The sequence below is a fragment of the Aquarana catesbeiana genome, linkage group LG01, assembly GCF_042186555.1.
Source record: "Aquarana catesbeiana isolate 2022-GZ linkage group LG01, ASM4218655v1, whole genome shotgun sequence".
NCBI lineage: Eukaryota > Metazoa > Chordata > Amphibia > Anura > Ranidae > Aquarana > Aquarana catesbeiana.
This window is the reverse complement of record NC_133324.1, coordinates 201,503,039-201,530,592: the sequence shown is the minus strand read 5'-3', so window position 1 is coordinate 201,530,592 and position 27,554 is coordinate 201,503,039. Positions and strand designations below refer to the sequence as shown.

At 44.7% G+C, this 27,554-nt stretch overlaps 1 protein-coding gene across 1 annotated transcript in view; it reads right to left on the bottom strand.

The window, feature by feature from the left end:
* Positions 1–25,418, bottom strand: part of HSD17B4 (hydroxysteroid 17-beta dehydrogenase 4) — a 516,553-nt gene extending 491,135 nt beyond the window's left edge. Inside the window, exons 1-2 of the mRNA XM_073624673.1 lie at positions 25,246–25,418; positions 11,143–11,196 (exon numbers count right to left, since the gene is read on the bottom strand). Coding sequence (XP_073480774.1) covers positions 11,143–11,196; positions 25,246–25,306 — 115 coding nt within the window. The 5' untranslated portion in view covers positions 25,307–25,418. The remainder of the gene's footprint in view (positions 1–11,142; positions 11,197–25,245) is intronic.
* Positions 25,419–27,554: the final 2,136 nt, after the last annotated feature.

Below are 27,554 nucleotides of genomic sequence, written 5' to 3'. Positions count from 1 at the left end.
ACTAATGGAGGGCTGCAGTGATAGTTGGCTTTCTACAACTTTCTCCCATCTCCCGACTGCATCTCTGGAGCTCAGCCACAGTGATCTTTGGGTTCTTCTTTACCGGTAACTCCTTTTCTGAGAGTCTTCCAGGACAGCCCATGAGACCTACGGCTCCTCCTTCCAGGACAGGAAACACATTACCCCCACCACATAAAAGGGCGGTCCTCCAGGCCCCATGTCAGTCTTCAAGAACCGTAGGACGTCCCTGCAAAACATATCATAATACACATAAAACTTTAGACAAAACCGGGTGGGAATCCGGCTGTCCTGGAAGACTCTCAGAAAAGGAGTTACCGGTAAGTCTAACTCCGCTTTTCTCAAAGCATCTTCCAGGACAGCCCATGAGTCGATGAGCCAGAACTTACCAGTCTAGGGAGGGACCACTGCCTGAAGGACCTTACGACCAAATGCCTGCTCCTGAGCCGATAGGAGATCCAGGCGATAATGCTTAATGAAGGCCGAGTAACTGGACCATGTGGCAGCCCTGCAAAATTTGTTCCGGTGAGGCACCAGCCTTCTCAGCCCAAGACATAGACAAGGCTCTAGTTGAGTGTGCAGTAACAAAAGGTGGAGGAACTTCTCTAATTTTGTAAGCTTCAGAGATAGCTTGCTTTATCCATTTAGCCAGTGTGGCATCAGTTTTTCTAAAGGTCCTGGTGACCTCAAGATAGACTAGGTGAATCCTTCTCACGTCTAAAAAACTAAACTTTCTTTCTAGGTCGCCGTGTGGCGAACTACAAAAGGTTGGCAGTACAATGTCCTGAGATCGATGGAATGTACTGGCCACCTTGGGAAAAAAAGCCTGGATCGGTGCTCAAAACAACTCTATCCTCAAAAATCGTGAGGAAAGGCTCCCTCACTGATGGGGCCTGCAACTCACTTACCCTACGAGCTGAGGTAACAGCTACAAGAAAGAGTTTTTAATGTGAGTAACTTCACAGATATCTTCAAGAGGCTCAAAAGGAAATTCAACCAGAGTTTGAAGTACTAGGGACAGGTCCCAAGATGGACAACTTCTCACCACTACTGGTCTGGCCCTAGTCATTTTTGCAATCTTCTCCTGAGGAAGAAAAACTCTGGTCTACTGAGCAAAAGTCGTAACCCAGGTATGTTACTTTTTGGGCTGGGATTAAGGACGACTTTTCTATATTTATCAACCAGCCTAGGGACAGTAGGAAGTTTTGTACAATCTGGAGGTCCTCCAACAGCTTCTGGTATGACTTTGCCACCACCAGGAGGTCGTCCAAGTAAGGGATAACAGTTATCGCCTTTAACCTCAGTGGAGCCAGTGCATCCCCCAACGCGTGAAAATGCGTGGGGCTGAGGAAAGACCAAAAGGGGAGGGTTTGAAACTGAAAGTGTCAAGTCCCTGTATCCATCTTCACTGCTAATCTCAAAAATGTCTGGAAGGCTGGATGGATAGGGATGTGAAAATAGGCATCCCTTAAGTCCAGCGTGGCCATGAAGCAGTTTGGGTAGAGCAGGTTTTTGATAGTGAAAACCTTCTCCATACGGAAATGTTTGTACCTGGTTGAATTGTTTAAAGTCCGGAGATTCAGGATAAGTCAAAACTTCCCTGATGGCTTTTTGACCATTAATACATGGGAATAGAATCCCCTGCCCTGATCTGACTGGGGAACAGGAATCAGGACCTTTTGATCCAATAAGTCTCCGATCTGGAGACCCAGAGCCTTGGCTTTCTCTCGATCTTGGGGAGGAAAGGTGACCAATAACCACTCTGGTGGTTGGTGGGCAAATTCCAGCCTATACCAGTTGGTCACTAGGTCCAGGATGAAGGGGCTTGAAGTGACTGCTGCCCACTGTGGGATGAAGGCCCTCAATCTTCCTCCCACCGGGGAACGCAAGTCACTGTGGCTTGGCGGGCTGTTGAGGAGGGTTAAACAGGACCCCCCCTTTGCCTCTGTCTTTGTGCCCTGTCCAATGTTTTTTTCAGCCTGCTGTCCTTTTTTCTAGGACCCTGTTGCCTGCCTTGGCCACGAAAAAAAAAAAAAAAAAAAAAAATTTCTGGCTGTCGGGATTCTCTTTCTTTGGAAATGCCTTTTTCCTATAAGCTGTGCGTTCCAGTGCCTCCTGCAGTCCTGGGCCAAATACAACCCCTGGCAAAAATGATGGAATCACCAGTCCCTGAGGATGTTCCTTCAGTTGTTTATTGTTGTAGAAAAAAAAAAAAAGCAGATCACAGACATGGCCAAAAACTAAAGGCATTTCAAATGGCAACTTTCTGGCTTTAAGAAACACTAAAAGAAATCAAGAAAAATGATTGTGGTGGCCAGTAACAGTTATGCCCTGTACACACGATTGGATTTTCCGACGGAAAATGTGTGCTAGGACCCTGTCGGAAATTCCGACCGTGTGTGGGCTCCATCACACATTTTCCATCGGAATTAGTTTGAGAGCTTGCTATAAAATTTTCCAACAACAAAATCCGTTGTCGGAAATTCCGATCGTGTGTACACAAATCCGACGCACAAAGTGCCACGCATGCTCAGAATAAAATTAAGAGACAAAAGCTATTGGCCCAGTTTATAGTCCCGATGTACGCGTTTTACGTCACCGCGTTCAGAACGATCAGATTTTCCGACAACTTTGTGTGACCGTGTGTATGCAAGACAAGTTTGAGCCAACATCTGTTGGAAAAAATCCATGGATTTTGTTGTCGGAATGTCCGATCAATGTTCGACCGTGTGTACAGGGCATTAGATTTATAGAACAAGCACAGGGATTAAATTATGGAATCATGAAAAACAAACAAAATAACACTCCAACACATCACTAGTACTTTGTTGCACCACCTCTGGCTTTTATAACTGCTTGCAGTCTCTGAGGCATTGACTTAATGAGTGATAAACAGTACTCTTCAATCTGGCTCCAGCCTTCTCTTATTGCTGTTGCAAAATCATCTTTGCAGGTTGGAGCCTTGTCATGGACCATTTTCTTTAACTTCCACCACAGATTTTCAATTGGATTGAGATCCGGACTGTTTGAAGGCCATGACATTGACCTTATGTTTATTTCTTCAAGGAATTTTTTCACAGTTTTTGCTCTATGGCAAGATGCATTATCATCTTGATAAATGATTTCATCATCCCCAAACATCCTGTCAATAGATGGGATAAGAAAAGTGTCCAAAATTTCAATGTAAACCTGTGCATTTATTGGATTTAATGACAGCCATCTCCCCAGTGCCTTTACCTGACATGCAGCCCCATATCATAATTGACTGTGGAAATTTGCATGTTTTCTTCAGACAGTCATCTGCATAAATCTCATTGGATCGGCACCAAACAAAAGTTCCAGCATCATCACCTTGCCCAATGCAGATTCAAGATTCATCACTGAATATGACTTTCATCCAATCATCCACAGTCCACGATTGCCTTTCCTTAGCCCATTGTAACCTTGTTTTTTATGTTTAGGTGTTAGGGATGGCTTTCTTTTAGCTTTTCTGTATGTAAATCCCATTTCCTTTAGGTGGTTTCTTACAGTTCGGTCACAGATGTTGACTCCAGTTTCCTCCCATTTGTTTTGTTGTACATTTTCTGTTTTCAAGGCATATTGCTTTAAGTTTTCTGTCTTGACGCTTTGATGTCTTCCTTGGTCTACCAGTATGCTTGCATTTAACCACCTTCCCATGTTGTTTGTATTTGGTCCATGTTTTAGACACAGCCGACTGTGAACAACCAACATCTTGTGCAACACTGTGTGATGATTTACCCTCTTTAAGGAGTTTTATAATCCTCTCCTTTTTTTCAATTGACATCTCTGGTGTTGGAGCCATGCTTCATGTCAGTCCACTTGTTGCAACAGCTCTCCAAGGTGTGATCATTCCTTTTTACCTACATACCAACAAGCAGATTTAATCTGATGCAGGTGTTAGTGTTTGTAATGAAAATTTACAGGGTGATTCCATAATTTTTTCCTCAGAATTGAGTGATTCCATAATTACCTGTGCTTGTTCTATAAATCAAACTGTTACCGGCCACCACAATTATTTTTCTTGATTTCTTTTAGTGTTTCTTAAAGCCAGAAAGTTGCCATTTGAAATGCCTTTAGTTTTTGGCCAGGTCTGTGATCTGCTTTTTTTCTACAACAATAAACAACTGAAGGAACATCCTCAGGGACTGGTGATTCCATCATTTTTGCCAGGGGTTGTAGACGATCGCCTGTTAAGGGAAGGCCACAAAAGGAGCAACTTGGAGGCCGAGTCCCCTGACCAGGTTTTAAGCCAAAGGCTTCTCCTGGCCAAGTTCACTAAAGCCGAAGTCCTGGCCAACATTCTTACCAACTCTGCGGAAGAATCTGCCAAAAATCCTACTGCCTGAAAGAGGAGAGGAAAAGACTTAAAAATCTGCTCTCTGGAGGTACCTGCTGACAGATGCGTCTGGATCTGAGTCAACCAAACCTCCAGATTTCTGGCCACACAAGTGGAGGCCAGAGCTGGTTTGAGGTTCCCAACCGCTGAGTCCCTGGCTCTGTGGAGAAGGATATCCCCTCTCTTGTCCATCGGATCCTTAAGCATGCCCATATCATCGAACACTAGGTCCGATTTTTTTGAAACCTTTGAAAAAGGTGCGTCCAACTTGGGATTCTTATTCCACGACTGCGCAGTGTCCTCATCAAAAGGAAACCATCTTTTTAGGTTATTAGAGAAGAATGGTTTTCTCTCAGGATTATCCCATTCCAGCTTGATAGTATCAATGAACTATGAACTGGAAAAACTCTTGATTTTTTTTCTTATGCAATCCTTTATACATAAGATCATGTTTGGATAACTGAACCTCCTCCTCTTTCAATTCAAGAGTAGTATAGATAGCCTTCAACAAGTCATCCACATCCTCTACAGATAACTTAAATCTCGAGCCCCAAGTGGATTCTCTATCCCCGGGCTCTATATCTGACCCCGATACTTCTGAGGAACAGGTAGATCTGACCTCAGCCTCAGAGTCCTCACTATCTGCCTGCTACGGAGTGCTGACCGACGTCTTCTGTGAAGACGGACTCTTATCTGGAGTCTGGAGCTTGTCAATAAGTGTTCTAAAGGAACTGAAGGTGGACGCAAGCTCATCTCTAACAGAAGTAAGCATCTTCTGGGAAGAGGCAACCGGGTCATCTTTTACAAGGCCTTCTATACAGCTGCGACAAACCGCTTTGCTCCAAGAGGAGCTCAATTTGTTTGCGCACACCGCACATTTCCTTTTAGGTGGCTGCGCCTGAGCCTTGTCCTGGGTCTTGATCTGCAAGACAAAAATAAATGACCCATAATGAGACTCTCAGCCACCCTGACACTCCGAAACACCACGTGCAGGAGGGAGGAAATGTGTCCCCATAACCCACTACTACAGAGAGGGGAGGGGGAGGGAACACTCACAGGGATAGCAAGAGAGTGACAACACTTCAGGCTTACCTGTGAGGTGCTGGTGTTGGGCACCGCCTCTACTGCCTGTGCAGGAACTGCAGACTGGTCCATCCTGCCCCTTTTTGGCTTTCCACAGCCTGGCTGCTTCCTCCAAAAGTCACCAGCGGCTCCTGTTCGCGCCATTTAAGGAGACTGGAACCGGCGCCCGACGATGACATCATATGCCCCGGAAGTGACCTACCCTCGGCACTTCCTGTGGGCCAGCTTGGAGCGCAGAAGCTAAATCCCCCCCCCCCCCCCCCCCGAGCGCTGCAGCTTCGTGCTTTTCCTCACACAAACCACTGCCTTACAGAGTGCAGAATACACATAATTTCAGTAAAGCGCTTGGGAGCTGACACCATCCCGGTCCTGGCCCTCTGCAGGCACTGAGAAACAGGAGACAGCAGCACAGCCAACCCTCCCCAGCGGAGTGCTGCTTCTGGCAGAGGAGAAGGTTAGTGATATGCCCCAAATAGCCATACAGAGACCCTGCTCATGAGACCTAGGGGACCAGGTTCCAGGAACATGTTACACCCCCGTCCGGAGGAAACACTAATAACTGACATGGGGCCTGGAGGACCGCCCTTTTATCTGGTGGGGGTAACGCGTTTCCTGTCCTGGTAGGAGAAGCCCTAGGTCTCCTGGGCTGTCCTGGAACACGCTTTGAGAAAAATAAAATAAACTAATCTACCAGAACTCTTAGCTAAACTAAACACTTGGGCCAACCCTAACGTTTTTTGTTTTTTCAAAATAACAAACATGGTATACTTACCTGTCCTGTGCAATGGTTTTGCACAGAGTGACCCCGAACCTCCTCTGGGGTCCCCACCTTGCTCCTCCTCTTCTCCGAGTGCCCCCACAGCAAGCCACATGCTGTGAGAGCACTTGTGTGGGCTCATTCCAGAGCCAAGCTATACACACATACATACACCATGGTTCGGCCTCTCCCTCCTCACAGGATTTGACTGACAGCAGCAAGAGCTAATGGATCCCGCTGCAATCAAGTCTCCTGTGAGAAGAAAGGGGAGAAGAGCTTCTGCAGGTGGATCAAGTTTTGGCTCAGGTAAGTGTTTAAGTCGTGGTTGGGGAGAACAAAGGTTTTTTCCATCTTAATGCAGAGAGTGCATATATAATCACTATCCTGCATCAAAGGAGGTTTGTGCTGGTCAAGCCTACATGGAGAATCTTTACTGGTGATGCCTTTTAACCAGAGTAACTCTCAGAATAACTTGGTAATATACGGCATGTGGAACAAAAGATGAAGCTGCTCCTAAGACCTCTGCAATCCTCAACTCCAGCTCATCGATACTCCTCCAAGGTCTGTTCCTCCTACACGTTTAGCAAAATTCTGGAGCCACACACCACTTCACCACTTCCACATAAAGCAATGGGCTGAACAATGTATGCAGCATGTATGCATACGCAGACCAGTTTGTATTTACTGCATACAAAGGGTTAAATCATGGGATCTGAATGACAGTTTGTGGCTGTCAAGTTAATAGTGGTCTGTGGGAAACAGATTGCAAGCCTGAGAATGGGTTTAAAATAGTAAAACAGTACAGCTGGGACTGGCAAAGTTTGTCAGGCTGGGAGGGGACAGGGCCTTGTGTTTAATAAGCACAAGGTGGAATACTTGGTTGTACAGTATTGACGAACTGCTATAAAGGGCGTTACCATCTGAAAGATGCAACTTTTCTATAGGACTATGACCAATGTATCTTGGTCAGTCTTGATATAGAGATGCCAAGTTTGTGGGTCACTATTTTACCCTAGATAGAAATGAGGTTCATTTACACTTGTGGTTGAGGGAAGGGGGGTTATAAATGCATGGTGGGGCTGTATTTTTACCAGCCTCCCAACTGCTATCCCTTAAGTTGCAAAGGCAGTGGAGGGAGGAGTGAACATACTCAATACTGCCCACTGAACACAGCCCATTCAACTGACTGGGGTCACCTTGCAACTGCGTGCAATAGATGGGGTTGCAGCATGTGGTGCAGAGTGTAAGGGGGTAAAACAGGCTGAAGCGTGATCCAAACTCAGCCCATGACTTTATTAGCTGGAAGGCAATAGTCTGCTCTCACATGAGAATGGGCTGTGCAAGACCACTTTGATACCATAGAGTCAATGGGAAGCAAAAATCCTTGCCCCATGCCTGTGCTGCAATAGAAATTCATCCTTTAAGATATGTCTGCAGCTTTAATACAGGTCTGTTTCTTTCAGTTTAATGCCTTATGTGAAGTTACCATTTTTATGCTATAAATGTTGCTATGCCTTGGGCGTCACTTGGTGTCTTTATGTGACTCATAGGTTTACACTTATGCCAGGACCTCTGGAATGTTCTGGTTTCAAAACTGTACCTTTTTTGTGCATCCGGAGTTTTCATATGCATCCCGCTGCTATCCAAGGTTTAACCTTCACTTTAAAGAGTGGATTTGGGCCAGACCCCACAAGTTCACTGAATTTGGCTGAATTTCTGAGTTGTTAGGCAGGCTGATGATGTCAATATCTCTAACTTGGCCAATCATAGGAAACATTGTATTCATTGATAGAATACAAAGCTGCCCATAAATAGCGTGCTGTTCTGGTGCGAGCAAATGCACTGTGTTTGTGACCTGTGTTTGGGGTGTCAAACTTTCTGACACTCACTGCAGATCGCAAACGCTTTCCTGTGCAATTCATTTGTGGGCAGCGTGAACCAACTGGCCCTCAGGCAATGTGTCTGCACAAATGTAACAATATGACTTGTGCCTATTAGTGGGGTGTTTTACCCAACACCACAGTAATAACCTCTTACAGGACTTAATTTATGCCATGATAGTCTAATTTGAGGTTTAAGACATTTGTGTAATATCTTGTGCTTGCACTGCTGCAGCGAGAACAAGCCCTTTTTACATGACAGGAGTTATGCCTATGCGTTTTTTGGAGGCATCTGTCCTGTACCACACAGTGTAAAACCTCATGTTAAACCCCATGCAGGACTTGTAGATGGCACAATAGTCTATTTTGCTGCAGATGCTTAGGCATTTATGTAGTGTCTTTACTTACCCTGTAAGGAAACGCTAGAACATTCTCCATGGGCTAGGATGCAGCCACTCAGCTGCAGCCGCTGATCAATATATTTCAACAATTTGCATGCATCCAGCAGTGATCACTGCGGGTTATTGCCAGTCTGGCAGATCGTTACGGCCGCCACCAACCTTCCATTGAAATATACAGGACTTGTCAGCCCAGATAGCAGCTCACAAATGACTGAAATAGCTGCAGGAATCAGTGGCATCCAAGAGTGCTCCCCCCCCCCCCCCAAACATTGTACTTCGGAAAAACAGGGCCAGATCCATCGCATAAGAGGAAAACAAAAAATGCAAACAGTGATTTTTTTTTTTTATTATAGTAGTGTTCTGTAAGCTCTTCATTGACATAACTTGCTATATGCCATACACATTGCATACATACTATATGTACTTTACTAGCAGTATAGGGCAAACTGAGAAACCACCATGTTATATTTTTCCCACAAAAAACATTTTGGCTGGCAAGGCTCTTGAAGTCCACTGGAAGCTCTCCCCTGAAGTTCCACTTTAGAACTAGTGCTTGAACATGGCTTACAGGCGTACAGAGAATGATATTTATACTATATCTGTTATAGCAGAGCAGTCTGTACTAGGGTTGTACTAAGAACTTGTTCTTAAAAAAAAAAAAAAAAAGTTATCGGGACAAACAGTCTGTACTTCCAGTGTTGTATTACAGGGCTACGCTGATTTTTTATCTACAAGCTAAAAGCTGATTGCACCTTTTTGGCTTTTTCAACTGCTTTACAGACTAAGCCCACACACGGGATCAAAGCCACTAAGATTACAGAGAATTCACTGAAACTAACGGACAGAAAAGAATGTTGGCAAATGCCAACATTAACAAATAGAAATTTTTAATGTCTAGTGTGCTATATGTGATAAGGGTAGTGGTAGACATCACCCATCTTGTCACTATAATGCAAGAAGCACAAGACTTCAGTAGATTGCAAAGATGGCAGCATAAATGAAAAAGCCTCCTGCTCCGTTCTTCTGTTAGAAGCATGATAACTTCTGACAGGTTCTCCAGCAACTGATATAGCCAGCCTGAATTTTGTGTCAGGGTGGGTGCTATAAATATATTAGCAGAGAGCTCGTCTATTCACAGCATAGCTCTTCAAGTCTATGCCTATGTGGAGGGGGGGGGGGGTGTGCCTTTCCTCCATTGAGCTGTCTCAGAGTGTAAGGCAACATTTCACACCAACGGGTGAAATCAGGAAGAGAAAATTCTAACAGGACATGCACTTTCTAAACAGTAAATAAAGCTGAAGACAGCAGATATATATGTAAAAATTATGTAGGGAGATTTGTTTCGTCCCTGTGTATCATCTGAGGCTGTTCACTCCACTGGGTATATGTGAGGGTTTGCAACCACTTTAAAGCATTCTATGCATTAATATAAAAAAACCTTCTGTGGGCAGCAGCCTCCCTCAATCCCTCTACTACTTACCCAAGCCCATCTCGATCGAGTGATGCTGCAGGAGAGACTCGGCTGCCCGGTACTCTCCCTCATTGGCTGAGGCAGCAGCGCGGTGCCATTGGCCATTGGCTCCCACTGCTGTCAAAGTCAGTTAGCCAAAGATGGCAAGAGAGGGGGTGGGGCTGAACTGCAGCTCCGTGCCTGAATGGACACACAGAGCTGCAGCACAGCTGCCTCCATAACAAGCTGCTTGCTGTGGGGGCAATAGGCAGGGGGGAGAGGACAGGAGCACCAGCAAGGGACCTGAGAAGAGGATGATCTGGGCTTCTCTGTGCAAAACCACTACACAGGACAGGTAAGTATAACATGTTTGTTATTATAAATGAAAAAACTGAGACTTTAGTATAACCAAGTTATTACTAAAACCGGTAATTACCAAATGCAGAGGCAATTATTTAATATGATAAATAGTAGATACATTTATATAGTCTTACAGATACAACCAGCCTTTTGAGGGCAACCATAATACTGATGCAGCCCGCAATGAAATGAAGTTGGACACTCCTGATTTACAACTGATGATTGACCCATAAACTCCAAAACAATGTGAGATTACATGGCGTGACCAACAATTTTCTCATGGATCCGATGCACTCTAAAATGGAGCTGCCTTTTGAAGTGAACAAGAACAATAAAAGTTTATCCTTAAAACCTGGGCAGTGTTGTGGATCTGGACAGTATCAGTGCTCCTTAGGTAGGGACTCTTTCAACCTCACCACATAGCATTATGGAAAATTAAGCTGGATGACAAACACTTTTATTTCAATTGATATGATCCTATTGTAAAAATGGCATATGGCAATTCCATCCATTTACATCTTTTAATTTAATTAAAATACCCTTTTAGTAAAACGTACTTTATATAAAACACACCACAAGATGTCCATCATGGCTCCTGGGTTCTATGGGATGGAGTTCGGTCATAGTCAATACACAAGCTGATCATTATTTACTTTCTACTGTGAATGAAAAGCATTTCAGCCAGCAATGCCCTATGCTCTTTGAATGATCCATGCTGCAATCTTAGTTACAATCAAAAAGCTACATCAGTTTTGAACTTTGAAACAGTTGTTTGTCTTGATAAATCAAAGGTCACATTAGCAGCTGAAAGAAAGAAAAAAAGTGTAATAACGTACCGACAACAGAAGCTCCTCTTTCTGCAAAGGCCAGGGCATATGCTTTTCCCAATCCTGAAATAAAACACATTGAATTGGAATAAAAAAATAAAATAAAGTCTACACAATTAATGTCATTAAACGTTATTTGACATATACACATACTTATCTCTATCCATCCATCCATCTACACGCACAGCTTATAGAATCAACCAAAATCATATATGCGATTTAAATAACAATCATCAATATTTGTATTAAAGTGTTCAAACAATGAAGTGCCCAGTGCACAAGAAATAAGGTGCTCAATGCTAATGCTTCTTTCACGCCTCTATTAACTCCAGCTCCTTTATCCAAAATACAATTTTTATGCTCTGTACTCCACACCCTATGAGATCCTCCACACCAGAGAACTCACCAGATTTCCATGACCCCCTAATTTCCAGTGCGTCATTAAATTCTTCTGTCCCCCAGGGATTAAATCATCCAGAACCACCTCCAGTCCTGACAGTTTTCTCATGCCCCAAACATCAGAGAAGAAAGGAACACTTCTATAGTGTTAAACCATTTATTGGTAGGAAATATATACAGGGACCGGCTCCACTCTCAGCGTGCCAGTCTGATTCTCAATGTCTGACTTACCTCCAGGCGTAAAACATCACTTCCGAGTTAATGTGAGGGATAAAGTCTATATTGATATTTAGTCCAAACAGTGTCAATGTGTCTAGGGTGATTATGCATTTAATTTCATTCTGTGACACTTAGGCCTCTTTCACACGGACGATCCGTATGTCCGTTTTTCATCCTTCCATTTTCGGATGAAAAACGGACATACATTCATCCCTATGGAGCGTCGGATGTCAGCGGTGACATGTCCGCTGACATCCGACCCGCTCCGATCCGAAAAGTGTAACGGAGGAAAAACCTACTTTTCCATCCGTTTTCGGATCGGATGACGACGGACACTACGGTCCGTCATCATCCGATCCCCCCATAGGGGAGAGCGGCGCTCTGACAGGTCCGCCGCTGCACAGCGTGCAGCGATGGACCTGTCATCTTCCTGCTCAGCGGGGATCGGCGGAGCGATCCCCGCTGAGCAAGCGGGTGTTCACGGGGCGAATCATGACTGATCTGCCCCGTGTGAAAGAGCCCTTGTTCCTTTTATCCTGGATCTCTCCAGTGTCAACTCAACTTTATCCCATAGAACACCAATTCTCCTGCATTTTTGTTGCAATAAGTGTTTAGATGATCCGCTAGGTTTGAATTTTTTGATGTTATTACTACGTTTGCTGATGCGTTTACTTAACTGTCTAGTAGTTCTATCCCTATGTACTGGGGGCCACATGGACACTCCAGCATGTAGGTCACAAGGGTAGTTTCACAAGAGTTGAACGATTTCACACGCCCTACTGGTCAAGTTGGATTGAAGGGGAGTTCTTTTCTCTCTTTATTTTTACTTGCTCTACATCAGTGGTTCTCAACTCCAGTCCTCAGGACCCACTAACAGGCCAGGTTTTATTTATTACCTTGGGGAGATGCAGACTAGAATACTGCAATCACTGAGCAGCAAATGATATCACCTGTGATGTATTTCAGTTATCTTGCAAACCTGGCCTGTTAGTGGGTCCTGAGGACAGGAGTTGGGAACCACTGCTCTACATGCTATGCATCTTTTACATCAATCCATGAATCCCTTTGTATCCAAATGACACATTTATAAAAATGTTACCACCATCTTTCTCCAAGCTCTGGCTCTTCTCTAGATGATTGGACGTATGCATGTTCTGTGGCAGAGCACCCTGGTAAGAATACATTGAGCAGATTGCCATAAGTGCTGCCTCTAGACCACCCTTCTTTTACCTCATTACAGGCCCATCACCAACCAAAAGCAGGGAACAGGTCTGACAGAGGAAACACAAGAACTAATTACTTGCCACAGTACCATACTTATCTGGCAGCAATCTACAAAATCACAAAGCACAAGAAATTATGTAGAGGTGTCAACTACACCAAAAGGTATATTTATAAAGCAGCATCTGTGACATTCACCAACCATTCACTGCGATCCGTATGTCCGTTTTTCATCCTTCCATTTTCGGATGAAAAACGGACATACATTCATCCCTATGGAGCGTCGGATGTCAGCGGTGACATGTCCGCTGACATCCGACCCGCTCCGATCCGAAAAGTGTAACGGAGGAAAAACCTACTTTTCCATCCGTTTTCGGATCGGATGACGACGGACACTACGGTCCGTCATCATCCGATCCCCCCATAGGGGAGAGCGGCGCTTAAGTCTTTTTGAGTATGATGCTACAAACTTGGCACACCTATTTTTGGCCAGTTTCTCCCATTCTTCTTTGCAGCTGTCTGTAGCCACTCCTTTGTTATATTGACTGTGTGCTTAGGGCCGTTGGAACATGAACCTTCACCCCAGTCTGAGGTCCAGAGCGCTCTGGAGCAGGTTTACATCAAGGACTTCTCATGTACATTGCTGCATTCATCTTTCCCTCGATCCTGACTATTCTCCCAGTTCCAGACGCTGAAAAACATCCCTACAGCATGATGCTGCCACCACCATGCTTCACTGTAGGGATGGTATTAGCCAGGTGATGAGCGGTGCCTAGTTTCCTCCAGACATGATGCTTGCCATTAAAGCCAAAGAGTTTAATCTTTGTTTCATCAGACCAGAGAATTTTGTTTCTCATGGTCTGATTAGACAAACACCATGCGGGCTGTCATGTGGCTTTTACTGAGAAGTGGCTTCCATCTGGCCACTCTTCCATACAGGCCTAATTGGTGGAGTGCTGCATGGTCTCCTCTCTCCACAGAGGAATACTGGAGTTCTGTCAGAGTGACCATCGGGTTATTGGTCATCTCCCTAACTAAGGCCCTTCTCCCCCAATCACTTAGTTTTCCCAGGCGGCCCGCTCTAAGAAGGGTCCTAGTGGTTCTAAACTTCTTCCATTTACGGATGATGGAGGCCACTGTGCTCATTGGGACCTTCAATGTTGCAGACATTTTTCTGTACCCTTCCCCAGACCTGTGCCTCGATACAATCCTGTCTCGGAGGTCTACAGACAATTCCTTGGGCTTCATGGCTTGGTTTGTGCTTTCACATTCACTGTTAACTGTGGGACAGACACTCTCCATCCAATCTGACAGAGCTTGAGCTATTTTCCAAAGAAGAATGGGCAAAAAGGTCACTCTCTAGATGTGCAAAGCTGGTAGAGACATCTCCAAAAAGACTAGCAGCTGCAATTGCAGGGAAAGGTGGTTCTACAAACTATTGATTCATGGGGGCTGAATACAAATGCACACTACATTTTTCACATATTTGTCATAATAATAATAATAATAATAATAATATTTTAAAAACATTTATCATTTTCCTTGCACTTCACAATTGTGCCACTGTGTTGGTCAATCACATACAATCCCAATAAAATTTATTTCCGTTTTTGGTTGCAATATGACCAAATGTGGAAAATTTCAAGGGATATGAATACTTTTTCAAGTCACTGTATCTGCCCATTTTCAGCAAGACTTAACTGGTAAACTGCTAAATATCCACAATCTTTTTCCTTGATGACTGATGCCATTTAATTTCCGACCCAGGACAAGTACACAGAATAGAAGTCCATATCTGTATACTACCCTGTTTCCCCGAAAATAAGACCTAGCGTAATTGTCGGTGATCGATGCAATATAAGCCCTACCCCCCCAAATAAGCCCTAGTTAAAGTCCTTGTAGGTCTTATTTTCAAGGTAGGGCTTATTTTTGGGGAAACAGGGTAGGGCTTATATTGCAGCCATCACTGATAATCACGCTAGGTCTTATTTTCGGGGAAACAGGGTAGTTCCAGGTCCACAACCTAAATTATTACAGACAGTGGATCAAAATAACAAACAACTGCCATTTCAATTTCATACGCATTACCAGTACTATGATCTTATACCATTTGCCACTAACAGAACAGTCAAGTTACCTGAGGCACTCAGATACCTGCTAAAAGCTAACCAAGACACAATATGCCTTTTCAAACACACATGCTACAAACCAAAACAATGCTCATCACACATGAATATAAAAATATTGGAAAACCTGCTGGAAGCCTTCCCATCCGTAAAATCATGGTTTCCAGTGAGATATTCGATGCAGACCAAAGAAAGTGGAAATCTTGGAGAAACACCCTTTGCTCTTTCTGCACTAGTGCTCCAGAGAAAAAAAGGCTAACTAGGAATTGTAGTTTACATTTTACTCTGAAGTTAGAAGCAAGATTGAATTGTGGATAGGTTCACATTTAGCAACAGGTTACACCAATATTTAGGGTAACATACTGCAGGTGCAGTGTCAGGCTGCTGCAGACTCTCAGTGCAGCTGTCTGTACCTCCTGTTGGGCAGTTACTGGAGAGCAGGAAGAATCCATGAACTAGAAGGGCATTCACCAGCACCCTAGCAGTTCACCGAGAACTGCAAACCATCTGCTGCAGTGGCACAAGGCAAATTTATCTCTGCCCACACAGCCATGCTGTGTTGAAATGGTGACAGTGGGTACGGAGAGAGGGTCCCCAACCCAACTGTTACAATGGGGGAAATAGGGGGAAATAGGGGGTTGGGATATGGGGGCTGCTATATTTGGGTGTAACATGTTACAATAGGGGGTTGGGATATGGGGGCTGCTATATTTGGGTGTAACATGTTACTAACCGAAAACCTAACGTTCAATGTGACACTAAACTCTGGTACAGAAAGTAAAAACAAAACAAAAAAAAAAGTTCTATTTAAAAAAAAAGGAGCTTCAGGAATAAGGATCCTGTTTTGTGGAGCTTTAAGGCTAAGGATCCAAACACATACAATATCTCTGGCGTCTTAAAGCTGTAGTAAACCAAAAGAAAAAAAAATATTAAAAATCTACCTGCAAGTTAATGTCATAATGTGCATCGCATACTGGCACATTATGAAAGACTTGCGTGAAAACAAAGCCCTCCAGTGACGTGCTGTCACCGCTGAGAGGGCTTCCATCTTCACCCAGACTTCCTTCTGGGTTTGTGGGCCGCAGCCCTCTGATTGGCATGCCTTCCAATGAGAGCGTAGTACACACGCTTTAGGTAAATATCTCCTAAGTGGTACACGTTTAGGAGATATTTACTGTAAACTACGGGTAAGCCTTATATAGGTTTACCTGTAGGTATAAATCAGCAAAAACACCAATACTACCACTTTAATGGTGCATTAATGCTCTTTAAAAATGAATGGCACTGCAATGCACCAACATGAACATACTGTGTTATAGCAACACGCACATTACCACAACACATACCTGTAAGTGAGAATGGGCCCCAAGTGTAACCAACTACAAACTCCTGGTCCTATAAGAATGCCTAATTGGCCAATAAGAACACTCATAACATACAGCACTTGCTTCTGGAAGGCCCCAAACTTTGACAAACAGCGTTGTGAAGATTAAGTAGCTCAAATACAAGTCTAGGGTAAGGATCTGGAGTTCAGGGTTATGGAAAGTGTTCCATGTGGTTGGAATTCCCTGGAACTCCATTGGAAAAATAGAAGAACTGGAAAGGATATGGCAGGAGCTTGGCTTTACCTAGAGAAGGCCGTGGACTGTGACTCAGGTACCAGCTTAGGACAATAGTCCTTATAGATCAACACCTGAGAAGGGAGATGCTATCAACGGGACAAGTAAAACCTGAGCGCTCCACAAAGGAGTGATGAGAAGAAAGCCATTGCTGAAAATACACCACTTCAAGTTTTAACTTTCTGGTCCTGGTGCCAAAAGATATACATGACAGAATGTTAAAGAGGAAGTAAACTCTCCCACTCTAATGCTTTTCATTTAGTCCATTATAATAATCAAACTATAACCACTGTAATCCAGCCCAAATCGCATAATACTTACCGTTTAAAAAAACTTTAAAAAACTTTACCAGGGGTAAGGCAGCGCCATCTTAAGTATTGTTTTCTGAGTCCACAGTAGAGTATGTCCGCCCTTACATTGAGCACTTCCTGTACTGTTAACCAAGCCTCCTTCTCAATCCAACATTTCTATGGCAACCCTGCTTCCCTGCTCATAGCTGACTTGTTTTATTTCATAGTATTTACTTGTGCCGATTATCTAGTGTTTGCCTATGTAAGTCTTATCAGCTTCAGCTGATAAGACTGCAGTAATGCTGTCCAGATGCCCAGGACATGGTCACATGGGGTGTAGTATGAAGCTCTGAGTGATTATGCAGTCTTGTGGGATTTCAGTGTTGTGCTGTAGGAAGTCCTGATAATAGACAAACAAGCACACAGAGTGTGCCGTAAATCAGGGGAGATATGGGCAAGCTCAGTGAAGTCATTCTAAAGAACAAAAAGGATTACAAACAATACTAAGCAAGTAAGGAGATATCTACAAGCAGTGTTCATTAGGGTTTGTTATGCTGATTTACATGGGACAAAGTTGTGGGGGAGAGTTTACAACCATGAACACTGCTCATCGCTCCAAGAGCATCATGCTCACCATGAAGAAATGTGGAGTGGCTCGTTACTGGCAGATAATTAGGGCTGCAACTAACGATTATTTTCATAATCGATTAGTTAGCCAATTGTTTTGATTAATCGGACAAACTTAAAAAAAAAAAAAAAAAAAAAAAAAAAAGGCAATTTAGTCTTAAATATCTCTATGCAGTGGTAAATATAAAAAATAAACAGTGTAGTCCCTCGCGCTAGCAAGTGAATCAAACTGATCTAATAAAAATAAGATTAAAAAAATGATCAGCGCAACTTAATAGAATAAATGCATGTTACCTGTGAACAAATGAAAAAATCTATGTAAAATATAATCCTGTGCAAATTTATGCAATGAAGTGTACTGTGCAAGATGACAATAAAATATTGCAAGATACAAAATAAACTCCTGTGCAATAATGTAACGTGCAAATAGCTAATAAATAATTCAACAAACTGTGCAAATAAACACAGTGGACTATTATACTATATAGTTATATATATTTGAGTTTTTTGCGACTTCGTGTTTATTTGCAGTTTCTTGCAATATTTGTCATCTTGCACAGTACACTTCATTGCATAAATTTGCACAAGAGTTCTATTTTACACAGGATTATATTTTACATAGGTAAATATAAAAACACAACTATATGGTTAGAGAGCAAAATCTCAAATCTACTGAGAATAACAGACAAAAAAGATATACTGTATATATTTTTATTTAAAAGAAAAAAAAAAAAATTAAAAGACTGTTTTGCCGATTTTCAGAAAGAACTGTAATATATTAAAAACAATGTCTTCCCTTGAAAAAAAAAAAGTCATTAAGAACGTTCGTTAGATTTTCTAATCGTTAGTGGGGTAAATTCAACATTCTTTTCGACCACAGTGACAGGAAAATTCAAAGAAGCAAAATAGAAAACTTCTTGGTCATAGGAATTTTCAGACAGTGTATGTGGTTTTCGTTCAGAAACTACATTCATTTTCAATCTGAATGTTAAAAGAAAGTGAAATTTTCAAACAACATTCTTTTATTCAGCGAACATACAAACATTTTTCGTATGAATATTCTCGTCCGAAAATAAATACGTGTATGGCTCGGGTCACACCAATGCAGTTTGCTTTTGATCCGTTTCTGCAGTGCCTTTTGCTGTATGTTTTGCATTTTTTGCACATGCGATTTTGCTGTGATTTGCATGTATGCTTTTTTTGGCCAATTTGTTGTTGGGCAAATTTTAAAAAACGCAAATTACTGCAAAAACGCACTACATGATTTTCTGCTGCTTCTCCATTGAAGTCTATTGAACCAAAAAAAAGCACCGTTTTGCTTTGAAAGTCATTGACCCTTTCCAAATACGCAGCGGCTGAAAAAAGCATAAATGTGAACGTGTCCCGTAGGAAACCATGTTAACAGAACTGTAGTGTTCTTCTGCAAATGCACCAAAAAACGCATAGGTGCGAACCAGGCCTAAGACGTTTAGTAGCGGCAGAATGCTTTTTTGTATCACCTGTCATAATGCGGTAAAAAAAAAAAAAAAAAAAAAAAAAATTTTCCCTTTATAGTACAAAAAGAACAGATAATAGCTACTATATGGGGTTCATTTATACTGTGAAATGAATCATATATATTACTTATCATATATAATAAATACACCCAGAAGTAGGATATATGGGCATTATAACTAGGAGTCAGACATAAAACTATATGAAAGGAGGAAGGAAGATAGAAATCTTTTATATTATAGTAGTACTAAAAGCTGAGACTTTTTCATGGCTATAATCATTTTAAATATAATGGTAACAGTTTACTTTAAACAGTGTAAATAGGAGTGCCAGTTATCAGCATTCCTCTCCTCAAGCTGACAGCGTGAGAGGAGAGCCGATAAGTGGCTTTTCTCAGTGGGGACATCTACACTGATAATCAGTGCAATAATTATCAGTGCAGCCCCATCGGTGATGCCTGTCAGTGCTGAGGATGGATGGATGAGTATTGCTGAGGATGGATGGATGGCTGAGTATTGCTGAGGATGGATGGATGGCTGAGTATTGCTGAGGATGGATGGATGGCTGAGTATTGCTGAGGATGGATGAGGATGGATGGATGGCTGAGTATTGCTGAGGATGGATGAGGATGGATGGATGGCCGAGCATTGATGAGGAAGGATGGATGGATGGCCGAGCATTGATGAGGAAGGATGGATGGCCGAGCATTGATGAGGAAGGATAGATGGATGGCCGAGCATTGATGAGGAAGGATGGATGGATGGCCGAGCACTGATGAGGAAGGATGGATGGATGGCCGAGCACTGATGAGGAAGGATGGATGGATGGCCGAGCACTGATGAGGAAGGATGGATGGATGGCCGAGCACTGATGAGGATGGATGGATGGATGGCCGAGCACTGATGAGGATGGATGGATGGCCGAGCACTGATGAGGATGGATGGATGGCCGAGCACTGATGAGGATGGATGGATGGCCGAGCACTGATGAGGATGGATGGATGGCCGAGCACTGATGAGGATGGATGGATGGCCGAGCACTGATGAGGATGGATGGATGGCCGAGCATTGATGAGGATGGATGGATGGCCGAGCATTGATGAGGGAGGAAGGATGGATGGCCGAGCATTGATGAGGGAGGAAGGATGGATGGCCGAGCATTGATGAGGGAGGAAGGATGGATGGCCGAGCATTGATGAGGGAGGAAGGATGGATGGCCGAGCATTGATGAGGGAGGAAGGATGGATGGCCGAGCATTGATGAAGGAGGAAGGATGGATGGCCGAGCATTGATGAAGGAGGAAGGATGGATGGCCGAGCATTGATGAAGGAGGAAGGATGGATGGCCGAGCATTGATGAGGGAGGAAGGATGGATGGCCGAGCATTGATGAGGAAGGATGGATGGATGGCCGAGCACTGATGAGGAAGGATGGATGGCCGAGCACTGATGAGGATGGATGGATGGCCGAGCATTGATGAGGATGGATGGCCGAGCATTGATGAGGATGGATGGATGGATGGCCGAGCATTGATGAGGATGGATGGATGGATGGCCGAGCATTGATGAGGATGGATGGCCGAGCATTGATGAGGATGGATGGATGGCCGAGCATTGATGAGGATGGATGGATGGCCGAGCATTGATGAGGATGGATGGATGGCCGAGCATTGATGAGGATGGATGGATGGCCGAGCATTGATGAGGATGGATGGATGGCCGAGCATTGATGAGGAAGGATGGATGGCCGAGCATTGATGAGGAAGGATGGATGGCCGAGCATTGATGAGGAAGGATGGATGGATGGCCGAGCATTGATGAGGAAGGATGGATGGATGGCCGAGCATTGATGAGGAAGGATGGATGGATGGCCGAGCACTGATGAGGATGGATGGATGGCCGAGCACTGATGAGGATGGATGGATGGCCGAGCACTGATGAGGATGGATGGATGGCCGAGCACTGATGAGGATGGATGGATGGCCGAGCACTGATGAGGATGGATGGATGGCCGAGCACTGATGAGGATGGATGGATGGCCGAGCACTGATGAGGGAGGAAGGATGGATGGCCGAGCATTGATGAGGGAGGAAGGATGGATGGCCGAGCATTGATGAGGGAGGAAGGATGGATGGCCGAGCATTGATGAGGGAGGAAGGATGGATGGCCGAGCATTGATGAGGATGGATGGATGGATGGCCGAGCATTGATGAGGGAGGAAGGATGGATGGCCGAGCATTGATGAGGAAGGATGGATGGATGGCCGAGCATTGATGAGGAAGGATGGATGGATGGCCGAGCACTGATGAGGAAGGATGGATGGATGGCCGAGCACTGATGAGGAAGGATGGATGGATGGCCGAGCACTGATGAGGATGGATGGATGGCCGAGCATTGATGAGGATGGATGGATGGCCGAGCATTGATGAGGACGGATGGATGGATGGCCGAGCATTGATGAGGATGGATGGATGGATGGATGGCCGAGCATTGATGAGGATGGATGGATGGATGGCCGAGCATTGATGAGGATGGATGGCCGAGCATTGATGAGGAAGGATGGATGGCCGAGCATTGATGAGGAAGGATGGATGGCCGAGCATTGATGAGGATGGATGGATGGCCGAGCATTGATGAGGATGGATGGATGGCCGAGCATTGATGAGGATGGATGGATGGCCGAGCATTGATGAGGATGGATGGATGGCCGAGCATTGATGAGGATGGATGGATGGCCGAGCATTGATGAGGATGGATGGATGGCCGAGCATGGATGAGGATGGATGGATGGATGGATGGCTGAGCATTGATGAGGATGGATGGATGGATGGCTGAGCATTGATGAGGATGGATGGATGGATGGCTGAGCATTGATGAGGATGGATGGTTGGATGGCTGAGTATTGATGAGGATGGATTAGTGCTGGAGTTATCACATATCAGTGCTGTGAGTACTACACAACCAGCCCACAGCGCTGCTGCATCTGATCTCTCCCCTCTCTGTACCGATTGGTACAGAGAGGAACCGGACGTGACGCCGGTTTGTTTACAAGTGATCGCTTCGTCATTTGATGGAGTGATCACGTGGTAAACGGAGCGCGATTCTTAAGCCGCGCTGTAGCTGTCATTTGGCTATAGCACGGTCGGCAAGTGGTTAAAGTTTGTTTGTAAAGAAAGAAAAAAACATTTTTGGTCTTTTTTCGCATGTGTGAATTTGCACATACATATGGCATACAGTTTTAGGGCTAGTTTAAACCAGCGTTGCTTTATGAAGTGTTTGGATTGCTCTTCAGAGGACATTTGACAGGGTTGAGGAGGTGTTGTATCGCCTCCTTGCTGCCTGTTTTATCCCATTAATCCCTGAACTAGTTCCTCGCAACTGCATGCATTGAACATGGCTGCGGGGGCACCCCATTCAGTTAAATGGGTTGGGTTCAGTGGGAGGTACTGCTTGTTGAACATGACAGTAAGGATAGTTTTTTTATACACCGTGATGCAAAGCATCACAGCCGTGACAGAAGTACTCCCTTCTCTACTACCTTTGCAGCATAAGGGGGAGCAGATGGAAGGTGGTAAAAAAATGCAGCTCAGCCATGCTTTATTAGAGCCCCCAAACAAAAGTGTAAATAAGGTCTTATATGTGTACAGATTTATGCAAGTAGTGGTGAGGACGTACATACAAGCAGTCATTACTATGGTTGCCTGTATGCAGCTGTGTATCCCGGGTGCAGGAATAAACCCACAATGTATGTTACAAGTGACACACAAGCACTTTATGCAAAATTGTTTTCAGCACAAGAGCACTTTTCTTGCCCCTGAATGGACTTTGTTTGGACTTTTAGGTTTCATCTTTTATGTATGAATTATTGATCATTTTTTACAGTTATTCGTTTTGTGGATTTTGCACTTTATGTGAAATGTTTATCATATGAATTTTTGCACATTATTTGCACTTTAAAATTAGTATGTGTGTATCAGTCCTACATGAGCACACATGGAAATTACACAGCAAGAATGTTCTCCTCTGATTTTACACAGCTAAATGCAGCCCAGGATTACAGAGCACAAGGCAGCTATCTGCAGGGGCTATGAATATACAGTATGAGTACACCTCTCACATTTTTGGAAATATTTTATTATATCTTTTCATGTGACAACACTGAAGAAATGACACTTTGCTACAATGTAGTAGTGAGTGTACAGCTTGTATAACAGTGTCAATTTGCTGTCCCCTCAAAATAACTCAACACACAGCCATTAATGTCTAAACCGCTGGCAACAAAAGTGAGTACACCCCTAAGTGAAAATCTCCAAATTGGGCCCGATTAGCCATTTTCCCTCCCCAGTGTCATGTGACTCGTTAGTGTTACAAGGTCTCAGGTGTAGTAAATTTTATCACTCTCACTCTTTCATACTGGTCACTGGAAGTTCAACATGGCACCTCATGGCAAAGATGGCCTAGGCCAGGGATATGCAATTAGCGGACCTCCAGCTGTTGCAAAACTACTAAGTCCCATCATGCCTCTGCCTCGGTGTCATGCTTGTGGTTGTCAGAGTCTTGCTATGCTTCATGGAACTTGTAGTTCTGCAACAGCTGGAGGTCCGCTAATTGCATATCCCTGGCCTAGGCTATAAGAAGATTTCCAAGACCCTGAAACTGAGCTGCAGCATGGTGGCCAAGACCATACAGCGGTTGACCAGGACAGGTTCTACTCAGAACAGGCCTCACCACGGTCGACCAACAAAGTTGAGTACACGTGCTCAGCATCATATCCAGAGGTTGTCTTTGGGAAATAGACATATGAGTGCTGCCAGCATTGCTGCAGAGGTTGAAGGTGTGGGGGGTCAGCCTGTCAGTGCTCAGACCATACGCCGCACACTGCATCAAATTGGTCTGCATGGCTGTTTTCCCCAGAAGGAAACCTTCTAAAAAATGATGCACAAGAAGGCCAACAGTTTGCTGAAGACAAGCAGACTAAGGACATGGAAACAAGTGTGTGTGGCGGCAACCAGGTGAGGAGTACAAAGACAGGTGTGTCTTGCCTACAATCAAGCATGGTGGTGGGAGGGTCATGGTCTGGGGCTGCATGAGCGCTGCCAGCACTGGGGAGCTACAGTTCATTGAGGGAACCATGAATGCCAACATGTCCTGTGACATATTGAAGCAGAGCATGATCCCCTCCCTTCGGAGACTGGGCCGCACGGAAATATTCCAACATGATAGCGACACCAAACTCACCTCCAAGATGACCACTGCCTTGCTAAAGAAGCTGAGGGTAAAGGTGATGGACTGGCCAAGCATGTCTCCAGACCTAAACCCTATTGAGCATCTGTGGGGCATCCTCAAATGGAAGGTGGAGGAGCGCAAGGTCTCTAACATCCACCACCTCTGTGATGTCATCATGGAGGTGTGGAAGAGGACTCCAGTGGCAACCTGTGAAGCTCTGGTGAACTCCATGCCCAAGAGGGTTAAGGCAGTGTTGGAAAATAATGGTGGCCACATAAAATATTGACACTTTGGGCCCAATTTGGACATTTTTACTTAGAGGTGTACTCACTTTTGTTGCCAGCGGTTTAGACATTAGTGGCTGTGTGTTGAGTTATTTTGAGGGGACAGCAAATTTACACTGTTATACAAGCTGTACACTCACTACTTTACATTGTAGGAAAGTGTCATTTCTTCAGTGTTGTCACATGAAAAGATATAATAAAATATTTAGAGAAATGTGACGGGTGTACTGACTTATGTGAGATACTGTATATAACAGAGTGCTGCTGTATTCACATCTGTAATACCCTACATACAGTATACAGCAGATCCTACTACAGTATGAATGAGGACTGACAGCTAACAGGTCTCTTCAATCCTCCTGTGAGGTATTAGGAAGAATCCATATGTAAGATATCACATGGCTTTGTATTCGCTGATTGCAGTGCAAAGATCACCGGTGAATACTGCTGTCAGTGCGGTGCTGTATGACCCCCACATTCCCGGCCATGGGGGTCCCCACTCCCTGCTCTGGGATGACCCTGAGTACAATGTAAGTTGTGCAGAGCTCCCCCCGCACAGAAGTACAGAGTGGTAGAGCCATGCCCCCATCCCTCCTCGTTTCTGTCTCACCTCCCCCGGCTCCGGTGACCAGCACCACCCGTCCATCAAACCTCAGAGAATTGGATCCCATCTCCACTCGCAGGTGACAGCCGGACAACACACAGAGACTTGCAGAACTGCGGACCAAGCCTCGCTCTTAAATATGGGCGGGGCCGCAAACACCGATTCTGATGCTGGTTGGATGCCTCTCTGCAGCGCCGATAACTGATTGGTGGAGGGAAGGCGGCTGTGTGATTGGGAAGCGTCTCTTTAACCTTTTCCTTCTCTGTAGTATCAGCTTACAAGTCAGCTGAGTGGCGATCAGTGAGAGGAGGAGGAGCTTGGGGTGTGAGGGAGGCGGCACCTGAGCAGAGTGTGATCACAGGTCAGACAGGAAAAAATCTGCTGGGTTCCGAACAGTTAAAGGGTAACTCCACTTTCATGGGGAAAAAATAGCAAATAATAAAATAGCATGTACAATTGCTACACAAGTCATATTGTAATTGAATGTTATTAAAGAGGAGTTCCACCCAAAGTGGAAGTTCTGCTTTAACCACTTCAGCCCCGGAAGGATTTTCCCCCTTAATGACCAGGCCATTTTTTGCCATACGGCACTGCGCCGCTTTAACTGACAATTGCAACGTTGTACCCAAATAAAATGTATGGGGTTTTTTTACCACAAATAGAGCTTTCTTTTGGTTGTATTTGATCACCTCAGCAGTGGTGGTGATCAGCGATTTTTAGCGAGACTGCGACATTGCGGCGGACAGATCGGACACCTAACTGACTTTTTTGACACTTTTTTGGGAACCAGTGACATTAGTACAGGGATCAGTACTAAAAATATGCACTGACATGGTACTAATGACACTGGCATGGACGGGGTTAACATCAGGGGCAATCAAGGGGTTAAATGTGTTCCCTGTTTGTGTTTTCTAACTGTATGGGGGATGGGCTGCCTGGGACAACACACAGATCCATCTTCCTGCATAGCAGAACCACATATGTCAGTGTTATCCCCTGACAGAACGGAGGTCTGCCTTGTTAAAAGAGAAGTATGGGGGTTGTTGTTTTTTTGCCTATTCATACTCACCTAGGTGGATGCAGGATCAAACCGATCTGCATCTGTCCCCCGCCGTCTCTGCACTGAGAACCAAGCCACTGAACATCGCTGATGGATCGCTTCTCTCTGCTCCCCAAGCGGAAAGCTGCTGCCTGTCAGTCAGCATCTCTCCTGCTCTGCTCCTCCACACTCATTGGAGTGCTGAGCTGTGGAGGGGCGGCTCGCTGAGAGGCTGAGACTGGCATCAGTCCAGGCACATGGCGGATCCAGACTTCCGAAGTCGGGATGATGCGGTGCCTGGACTGATTTCTGTGATGTCAGTGGACTTCAGACCTCTCTCAGCTGAAAACGGGTCACAGGGGTGCAAACTGCACTCCTGTGACCCAGAGGAGAAGCCCAGCCGAAAAAAGCTCAGGCTGGACTTCTCCCTTAATTTGGGCAGATCCCCATTCTGTTTCTGCATGGAACAATAGCGGTTGGCCGTCGGACATCGAGTCCGCTGGACCCGCTGATTGGCTCCCTTGCTGGCCAATAAGATCACACGCCCAGGAAAGCTAGTGCATGAATTGCCGTACTAGTATGGGGATTTGCACAGCCGAGCCCCCTTGCCACAGTACTTCTGCGGCGGGTGGTCGGCAAGTGGTTAAGCACTCCTCGCGCCCCTTACATGCCACATTTGGCATATCATTTTTTTAGGAGAAGGAGCGTGTACCTAGTTTTGACAAGTACCCAGATCCCACTTCCACCTCTCCTCCTCCCTCCCTGCAATCTTCTGGGACATCACAGGTCCCAGAAGATTGCCCGGCCACTGAGAAGGCGTAGCGCAACTAGCGAATGCGCACAGCTGGGTGCCCACACTTGCAATGCCGCAGATAGGAGAGGAGCGAGGCTTCAGGCCGCCGCATCGCTGGACAGTGGGACAGGTGAGTGTGTGTTTATTGCACACTTTTATTACACTTTTTGTAGCTGCTGACTTTTAATAAACGTAAAAACTACTGGAACCTTTCCTTTTCAATCTGCAGCTCTGTCATTTTCTGTAAAAAATGCAATATGGCTACCTGGAGTTGTTTTGTTCAACTGAATGTGTATTGAATGCCCCCCGAAAAACATAATTCCCTGCTTGTGTGATTGGCTCACTGATTTTCTTAGAAGTCTGCACCAAGATACAAGTCAGATATTAGGCATCCCCTGCAACACAAATGTCATTTTTGGTGACATACTTCCATTAAGAACATGTTTAATGGCCCATACACGATCCGAAAGTCGGACAAAAAAT